The sequence below is a fragment of the Aquarana catesbeiana genome, linkage group LG07 (genome assembly GCF_042186555.1).
Source record: "Aquarana catesbeiana isolate 2022-GZ linkage group LG07, ASM4218655v1, whole genome shotgun sequence".
Lineage (NCBI taxonomy): Eukaryota > Metazoa > Chordata > Amphibia > Anura > Ranidae > Aquarana > Aquarana catesbeiana.
In genome coordinates this window covers 36,740,354-36,750,644 of record NC_133330.1, presented here as the reverse complement: position 1 = coordinate 36,750,644, position 10,291 = coordinate 36,740,354, and the positions used below count along the sequence as shown (strand labels likewise).

Below are 10,291 nucleotides of genomic sequence, written 5' to 3'. Positions count from 1 at the left end.
TCCTGTATGAATTTTAGTCCGGTTTAGGTGCGATTTCAAGCGTCGAACACTTTAAAAGTGTGCACCTGAATCGCAGCTGAATCTGAACAAAAGCACACAGGACTCCTTTGGAAAAAAAAAAAAAAAAATATATACATCACACTGAAACCGGCCCCCGCACATATGTGAACCGGGTCTAAGGGACCACTGCTAAAATCAAAGGTTCACCATCCTAGAATGGCGTTTATTTAAAATTCCATGGCCACTGAATACAACACGGAGAGTATTTTAATGGACGAATGTACTTGTCACCCCCATCGCAGCTCTTAGCTCTGCTTTACTGAATGCCCACACATGTACTGTGCACAGAGGGTAGGCGAATGGATTTTGGCATGTATGCAGGGGCGGTCCAGCGGTTAGTATACCTGTGCACGTGCCCAGTGTGCATCCCAGAGGGTGAACACCACTCAGCAAGTACTGCTAAAAAAGACTCAGCCAATCCTTTGGAGGACTGTGCCAGTTGGGGTACCTAAGAATTTGATGTCAGTTCTTACCCAAAGATTGCTATTCTACGAGCCAGGGCAATGAAGATGGGCAAAGTGCAGAAACCAATCAGAAACCAGCTGCCCTGTTTCCCCGAAAACAAGACCTAGAGTGATTGTCAGTGATGGCTGCAATATAAGCCCTACCCCCCAAATAAGCCCTACCCTGTTTCCCCAAAAATAAGCCCTACCCTGAAAATAAGACCTACAAGGACTTTAACTAGGGCTTATTTGGGGGGTAGGGCTTATATTGCAGCCCTCACGGACAATCACGCTAGGTCTTATTTTCAGGGAAACAGGGTATCTATCTAAATCTACACAAAGATCGTGTGGCTGAAAAATCCAAAATCTCTCCTTTAAGTTACAAAGTTGGTATTTGAAAGTGTGACAGTAAAGATAAGGTCACATGACCATTGCGATCAGGGACCTGATCAGACAGTCCATTCCTTATGACCTACCTCTGGTCTACTAAAAACAAAAGGAAGGGAATCCTCTGTCTAGGTAGATCAGATTGGAAGCAGTTGGATGTAAACAGACAGCGGAGTCCGTTTACAGCCAGCCGCCCATAGAGCAAAGTGGGCTCTGTTTGTGTCCGCACTGCAGAAACTGAGCGGACACGGACCTGTCATTCACCCGCTCTGCTCAGCAGGAGATATGTGATCGGATCCCCCTGCTCATCAGAATTGAGTCCCCCCCGTGTGAAAGGGGTCTGTAACACAACTCTTTTTGGCCCATCTTGCAAAATTAAAAAAAAAAAAAAAAAAAAAAAAAAAACCTTATTAGATTAGTCTTGCTGCGCCCAATCCTCCACCTGCTCAGTGAGCCGTGTGCAATCTGGAAAAATAAGCTCTGCAAAATAAACCTGTGTCTTTATTGCTGTATAAGCCAGCAGATATGGATGCACAGCTGGCCACTGGGGAGGATTTGCACGGCTGCTTCTGCTAATCCAAGGTCTACATCCCTTATTATTTATTTTATTGGTACTGCCTTCTGTTGTAAATCTTTTAAAAAAAAAGATGCAGATAAAAAGGAGCCCAGCAATAGAAAAGCTTTTATAATCCCCTAAGCAGCGATGTGGTTTCATCCTCCAACCACTGCATTACTACAGGACTAAGCACTGATGTAGGAGTCAGAGGATGGAACCACGGCATGTGACAGGGGCCGCACTTCTAGAAGTGTAGAATGCCAAAAGGCTTACCTAGGCTGGAAAGAGGGAAATTCACAAACGCGGGGCCATCAGAAAGTGGAGTATAATACCTCTTATTGCTCTTTCATCTGCATTGTTTAACATAACAGGTCCCTTTAAGAAGGCAATACAGCACTTACCTGAACACAGTAATCTGACAGCCGATTGGCTATTACAGATCACTGCACTGTATGCACCATCTTTGCACTGCCGTAAGCTGGCCATACATGGAGCTCTTGGAATCACCTGTAACACTCTATTTTTCGTGCTTGTTCCATTAGGCTGCCACCTCATCCCTTTAAACCCGAACACATATTAATTACACAGGTTCTGTGGCTGATTAAGGTGGTAATTAACTCACTTGGTGCCTTATCTGCATTTAAATTGGCCTCAGAACCTGTGTAATTCATGGTTTAAAGGGATGAGGTGGCAACGTTATACCATTTACGTTATACCATTTTTTTTTTTTTTAGTGAAAGAGGCCTGCCTAATTGCGTACAAATTGAAAAAGTGTTTAGGTTTGACCTCATATTATATGATTTCGGTAAAAATAAAAGAAAATTGTATAATGTATGTCCAGCTGAATGGAACAAGCATAAAGAAAAAAAAAAAAAAAAGTGTCACAGGTGGTTCCAAAAACTCATCCACGGTACCCGCAAGGGTGTAACCTACTGCTTCTCTGCACCAAACAAAAATATTTGTTCACAAATGCCACTCGGGGGGGGGGGGGGGGTGGGGGGGGGGGGGGTTACTAAAATTGTAGCACACAGAATATTGTGCAACTCTGCATAGTAACCAATCAGCTTTAAGGCTCTTTCACAGGGACATGTCCGTGTACAGAGCTCGCTCTGCTCAGCGGGGGATCGCTCCGTCGATCACCCCTGAGCAGGCAGATGATAGGTCTGTCTCTGCACACTGTGCAGGGACGAACCTGTCAGAGCGCCGCTCTCCCCTATGGGGGATCGGATGAAGATGGACCGTAGAGTCTGTCGTCACCCGATCTGACGACGGATGGAAAAAGTAGGTTTTTCATCCGTCACACTTTTTCGGATCGGAGCGGGTCGGATGTCAGCGGACATGTCACCGCTGACATCCGACACTCCATAGAGGTCTATGGAGCGTCCGTTCAGGTCTGCCTAAAAAACTGACAGGCGGACCTGAACGGATCATTCCGGGTGAAAGAGGCCTTAAGGCCGGGTTCACATATGTGCGAATTGGATGCGGTTTAAACCGCATCCAATTTGCATGACATGTGAATGTGACAGTCTCTCAATGGAGCCCGTTTACACATGTCCGGGGCAGCCGCAGTGTGTTTTTTTTGGTCCAATTTAGGTGCGAATTCAGGCAAAAATTTACACCTGAACCGGGGGAACAGGAACGCATGGGACCCCGGACTTCAAACCACAGCCACACATACGTGAACCCGGCTTTAAGAGTTATTGTCAAAGCTTAATTGAACAAGCTGAAGTTAGAAGCCGACTGGTTACTCTGCACAGCTGCACCAGTTTTCGCAAATCCACCCCATAACGTTTTAATATTTCAAAGCCAAGAGACATGCAGTTATCAAAAAGTAATCTCTGTAAGGATTAGCATATTTTATATATATTTAAAGTGGAAGTAAACCTTCCCATCGTTTTCAGCCAAGGAAGCGGCCATCTTAAGCTCCGTTTAATCTACAACTGCCATGATGCTGCACATGTTATCAGTTATGACACCAGCTATTGGATAGTTTGACAGTTTGGTTGAGAGCACAACCAATGTGGACAGTTACATTCCTGGCACGTGTCGGAAATGTAACGGTTTTTTGAAACGTACTTTGCTTTAAGAAAAAAAAAAAAAAAAAAAAAAAAAAAAAAAAAAGCTTGCTTCTATGGGAATTAGCTCTAAAAAGCCTTGATACAGTCTCCTGATGTATACCAATGAGTGATTTTTAACTATTGCGAGCACCAATCCTACTCTCCAACACTCCCAGTCAGGGGTCTAAATCTGGCCATAGACTGCCCCCTGCAAGCATCTCCCAGCTTGAAAAAAGTAGATTTAAAAAAGACAAATATATAGACTCAGGTGCAACTGACCACACAATGACAAATCTTAGATTTGACTAAAACGATCAGTTTAAGCCTAGGTTCACGTTGATGCAATTTGACATGTCAAATCACGTGCCAAATCGGCGGCTATTGCCGGCAATGGCACCGTCCGAATCGGTGCGACACCAACTTTGCGGAGCCGCACCAATTCCCAAAAGTAGTTGCAGTACTACTTTTGGCGACTTTGGGTGCGATTTCAATAGACATCTGTACAGGAAGCCGCACAGATGTCTCTGAAATCGCCCCCGAAGTCAGACTGACATGAGTGTATGAAATCGTGCGAGTTCAGCCGATTTCAATCCCGCAGTAGTGTGAACCTAGGCGCAGTTGGGAACATTCTCGCTGGTTTTTTTTTGTACGAGTTACAATTGAAATTTACAGTTGATTTCCACCATTCTAACTAAAGCCACAGCACATGACTGCTGTGGGTCCCAGAGACACCGGGGGGGGGGGGCAGGCCTAGTGATTTATACAGGTAACAATAGTATTTGGCAATTACATTTGGCTAAAAGGAAATGTATAGTTAGGAGACCTCCAAAAATCTAAATCCCTAGAAGAAATTACTTTGAGGTGATTAAAAAGAGAGAAGGGACCCGGTCACTGTTTTCCTATGGGACCCAAGCACACACTTCGCCTTCTAATAAAATGAATTCAATCAATTTTGCTCTAATTAATTTGGTAAAAACATTTAATTACATCCTGCACGCTACGTTCTCATTGAAAGGGAGAGAAATCTTTCCCAAACTGCTTTCCAATTCCACTGACAATCAAAAATGCCTACTTGAGTTTGTTAGACAGATCATATTGAAATAGTCAGCTTCTTGGACAACTGCATTGAAGTGTGGGTGGCCTCGGAACATTGAGACATCTGTCAGACCTCACTTGGAAAACTCTGATAATAAGCACTTCTGACAATGGTCTGCATTCGAGATTTTTTTTTTTTGTGCCCTTCACAGGACTAACTTTCAGCAAGAAATGTTCATATCAGGTATCAATATCTTTTAAGGGACTCAATACAATGGCAAAATTGAGACTTGGGGTGGCAGAGAAATGGCACGTTTTGTTTTACAATTTTCGCAGAGCACCACTGGGTCTAAGTTCGGGGAGGACAATGCTGATTTGGCTTGTTTAACTTTAGCACCAGACCATGTAAAATTGTCCACCACAGGTGTGTGTATGGTATGGAAGAGATTGTCTAACTAGATATAGTTTTACTTTATGGAAAAACTCCACTTTTGTAAAAAAAAAAAAAAAAAATTAAAATGTTGTAAATTTATTTTATAAATTTACATTTTACAAATTATTTTATTAAATTTTTTTAACAAGCCAATTTACAATTTATAGCCCAATAAATCACTACACTCCTTTCTGACCCTCTGGGCACCTCTTCCAGGAGAAGAAATAAAAAAAAAAAAACACTCATGCAGACTGGGCCTTCCGCCTACCAGTGGTTTTGTCACCACCCCTTGAGAGTCTTTATGCCCTTGAAGGGCCCGTGAAGAAGTAGGGAGACTCAGAACCTGGCCCATCACATGATTGGATTTGGGTGAGTATTTAGGGCATTCAGTTTTTTTTTTTTTAATTCCTGGAGCAATTAGGGTTGGGTAGGGGGCTCACCTGTTGGACTTTAAGGTCATTAAAAATGACCTTACAACACCAATTTAAATGTTACTTCCTCTTGTTACAACATTGATGGCGATCATGTGTCATGTGAATATTTTAGGCAGCCCTTTGCATGGAGGAAGTAAAAAGCAAACAGCATGTTTATTTTACTTTTTTTTTTTTTTTTTTTTAACAAAAGGAGTTAATCTTCAAGTTATTTCTCATAACCGGTGCAAGCTACCCAAGGACTACCAACTTCATGGTGCATTTGACATAATCCTATTTTCTGCAGAATTTTGTAACTGGTTGGTTTGGCTGCCTCTCAAAAGAGACAATAACTTTGAAAGGGGATCTACACCCTCCCTATCATTTAAAGCCAAGGAAGCTGTCCTCTTAGCCTCTGTTTGACCTGCATTTGCCATGGTACTGCGCATCTGATCAACTATTGACACCATTCATTTGATGGTTTGGTTGAGAGCCAATATAAGCACACTTAGAACAGCTGTTATTCAAAGCATACATTGAATTTATTCATTTTGAGAAATCATTAAATCAGTGAGTTTAATTCCTCTTTAGGTAAAAAGTTGTTAGTCAAGTATGAATTTTTATCTGGTTTGAGAAAAAAAAAAAAAAAAGCAAAGAAGACCTGCACATTGGTATGCTTAAAGATGTCCCTTTGGATACTCTAAGTTTCTTATGGTTGATCTGTAGCCAAATACAGTCACAGATTTCAACCCTTATCCATCACATCGACCCGTACAAGGTTGACTTCTTAATACTGGTTGGCCCAGCAGGTTTGTCGCTATAAAATGTGTCAAACTTCCCAAGAGATACATATAACATTTTGCATTTTATCATCACTAGACACAAAACAAAAGTCATCAAATGGTAGAAATACCCAGAAGGCCTTGCAATAAGTACAAGAGCGCATTTCCTTGTGAAACGTTGGTCATTGTCATAACTTCACTTTGAGGTGCAGAGAATGCACATCGACACCTGCACCAAATTAGAAAACAAAAATAAAGCCTGAAAACACGCCCAAGGCCTGGAAGAACAGGTAAAACTTTCACCAATGTCAAAGCCTCCAAAGATAGATTAAGCAGAAGCCCCTTGTTCTCAGACCACTTTTGTAGTCCACCACATACAAAAATGGATGATACCCCGCCTAGTGTTTCACCGCTACAAAAACTTTGTGGTGTCCTTGAACCAGCTAGGAGCCATTTTGGACCTTCCAGACTTCTTCCTCTTCCTAGCATAATCAAAAATTGTCTTTACTGGAAGCCAAATTATACAGCAGCGAGAGTCTATACCTTGATACAGAAAGAAAATTAAACACTCCCACACCCACGTACATGTGCAGGCAACATTTTACAAAAAGAATAACAAGGACGCCCTTTGATTATCTGTAAACATTTCCATCTTCCCATCAGGCCCGCAATTGCTCGTCAAACACACACGCTCACGAACGATCACGCACACTCACAGATGGGCCTGATTTTGCCTCTTTCCAGTGCCCACTCTGCCCACTCCCCCCCCCATGGTTTGATAAGTAAGGCCTGTCCTTGCTTGAAGGTTTGCCCTCGGTAGTTGGTGAGCCCTGGTCAACAATCAACTAGGCTGCCTTCCTTTACTTCCTGTGGCACTGTATCCAAGATGCACCTCGATCACTCCTAGACCCGGTTGGATTGGGGGCAGTGATGGGTGGTGTATGTCAGAGAGTTGTTTTCAGGAGATTTTTGGGAACAGCAGTCTTGACAGTTGTCTGAAAGGGACCCTGCAATTTAAAAACAGTGACACAAAAACAAATTAAACAGAGACCATCACACAGCTATACTGCGAAGCTTATTAACCGAATCTATGTTCAGTTCTAAACTATCACCAGACATGAAAAGATAGCATCCAAAAAGGTGCCTGCGACCTTGCATCAATGTTCACATGCTTTACAGAGATTCATAGGAGGCCTGAAATTAAAGTTATTCAGTATGAAAATCTTAATCAGTGCTCAACTTCTCCATCTCAAACCCTAATTTGGTCAATAATTTTAATGGGCGTCCCTCCTTCTAGACACAAGATCCAGTCTTGACTTGCACAATGGATCTTCTTGAATTCAGGGATTCCCAGAATTATCTAATGTAGGTGGTAGAGCATTCAGGCTCCTTGAAACGCCTGCTCTTCATATCTGGTGACAGTATCCAGGGTTCTGTGATACTCTAAGGGCTCTTTCACACGGACGATCCGTATGTCCGTTTTTCATCCTTCCGTTTTTGGAGGAAAAACGGACATACAGGCATCCCTATGGAGCGTCGGATGTCAGCTGTAACATGTCCGCTGACATCCGACCCGCTCCGATCCGAAAAGTGTAACGGAGGAAAACCCTACTTTTCCATCCGTTTTCGGGTCGGAACGGGTGACGACGGACTCTGCGGTCCATCATCATCCGAACCCCCATAGGGGAGATCGGCGCTCTGACAGGTCCGCCGTGCAGCGACGGACCTGTCATCTTCTGCTCAGCGGGGATCGGCGGATCGATCCCCGCTGAGCAAGCGGGTGTTCACGGGGCGGATCATCACTGATCCACCCCGTGTGAAAAAGCCCTAACGTTCCGCCAGAGGTTGCCAGGAGTTCCATGAGGGAATGGAGCAGCGAATGATTAGTCTACACTAACCACATATGTAATGGGTTGCTACAATTCTCATAGTTTTTTCTGGCCAGATTTATTATTAATTCCATGATTACCACTGAGAATAATTGTTTGTTTGAGACAATGAAGGTCTCCAAACTATGGCCCGGGGGGCTCTTTGCTTCCTGTAATCCAGCCCTTGGGGCACCATTTCATCCACTGATACCAACAATAGGGTATAATAATTGTTTGATCCCACTGAAGGCAGGACCTTTTCTACTTCCTAATGGCCAAAGTCTGCCCACCTAAAGTCTGAAAGACTGTAAACTGGCCCTTTATTCAGAAAATTTGGAGGCCCCTATTATAGAGCAAACGAGGATTTAACAAAACCTCCTCCTGTGTTACTTTTTTTTTTTTTTTTTTAAACTCCACCACCTGCTTATTACAGAATTGTACATACACAACTTTTTCAAGGGTTCCTCTGTGTAATAAAAGTTAATGAAAGGCTAGTCTAGAGCAGGGGTCTCCAAACTTTCTGAACAAAGGGACAGTTTACTGTCCTTGACGCTTGAAAGGAGCTAGACCAGGGGTCTTCAAACTATGGCCCTCCAGATAAACTACAATTCACATAATGCCTAGTCAAGTCTATGAATGTCAGAGTCTTACAATGCCTGGGCTAGACTGATCAGTGGGATTAGAAAATACCATGGAGATAGTTGGAGGCAACAGTTCCCCCCTTCATTGGTGTCTGTGCGAGGAAACTCTGCCCCCCCCCCCCCATCATTGTTGTGTGCGAGGAAACCGTGCCCCACCCCAATCATTAGCGTCTGTGTGAGGAAAGGTGCCCCCCCCCCCCCATCATAGGTGTTTGTGCAAGGAACGGTGCCCCAAGGGCCGGATAATGGCAGGTAAAGGGCCACATCTGGCCCATGGACCGCTGTTTGAACCCTCTACACACCAGCGGTTTTCAAAGTTCACATCAACAGACCACTATTTACATAAAATGTTGTATTCTGATAAGTGGTTAATTCATGTATGGCCTCTGGCAGTGTTCTAGTTTATCCCAATCCCTTTTTCACACAGGCCAAGCAACAGTCCAGTTACAGTAAATGTGGTGAAATGTACATTTATTATCCGTATAAATATAGCAAAAATGGTCTTTTAAAAAGGCAAGTCAAAAGATATCAAGATATTGTCAAACAGTTACTCTTACCCTTTACAGCTGTGAATATTGGGCCACGTATGGGAGCAGCAAGTATTCTGTTTAATTTTTTTAATTAATGGAACAAGAGAGGCAGCTTTGTCTACAGAATGCTCTTCTAACAGTTCCTAAGAGGCATAGTATAAACTCATCTATTATGTATATCTGTATGATAGGAACAAGTTTGAACTATCCCCAGTGACCACGGAAGAAGTTCATAAAGCCATAGTGTCACTCTCACATAAAGTATGACACACTCTCTCTCAGATTCTTTTGTTATTCTGCAATTTTGCAATCCAGTGGCTGAGACGGACAACACAGCCATGTGGTTGTGTAATGCCTGGCAGTTGGGCAGAACAGCAAATTCAAGGGGATGTCTGTGCCCCCTTTGATTGAGTCATGGTGATATTTGCTCAGCTAGGATATGCAGAAGAGGCATGACTAACATAGGTTGGACTTGATGGACTTGTGTCTTTTTTCAACCTCACCTACCATGTACATTTTATTAAATCTTTTGCAGATGTATGGATCATGAGGACCCCATAACATATATTTTTTTTGTCTAATAACCTTTGGGGTTAAGCTGTTCGATCTATCCATAGGGAACAGTCAATAAAAACATTCTCCTTTAAACATATATCCAGATTCTGAAATGCTTTTCAATTGACAGACTATGAAAAGTGCAGAAGCCTGCATGAAATACATTAGCAACATGAACACGTACCAAAACATCTCAAACAAATGAATTAAGGCCAGATGTGGGAACCGCACATTTGGTCAAGCCAAGAAGGGAAAAGTAAACCCTTTCATCATTTGTGCATTGCCTGTTTATTGTATCTCGAGTCACAACGCTCCAGAGAATACCCAGCATGCTCCAGTTTTAAAGCCCCAACTTTAAACAGGTAGAAAGGAACTGTTGTGTTCACTAAAGGATTTCCAATTAGGTCTTATGATCCAGGCACCCTTCACAGACAGCAGAGGCAGGTCCTTGACCACAACTGAAGGCAGCACAGCTTGGTCAAGTCCCCCCACCCCATTCCCCAGTGTGTAGACTGGACCATTAATGAGCAGCAG

General features: G+C 43.1%; 1 protein-coding gene across 1 annotated transcript in view; it reads right to left on the bottom strand.

The window, feature by feature from the left end:
- Positions 1–5,561: 5,561 nt before the first annotated feature.
- The window catches only part of CAMK1 (calcium/calmodulin dependent protein kinase I), a 217,908-nt gene continuing 213,178 nt past the window's right edge, over positions 5,562–10,291 (bottom strand). The window contains exon 12 of the mRNA XM_073591985.1: positions 5,562–7,170. Coding sequence (XP_073448086.1) covers positions 7,067–7,170 — 104 coding nt within the window. The 3' untranslated portion in view covers positions 5,562–7,066. The remainder of the gene's footprint in view (positions 7,171–10,291) is intronic.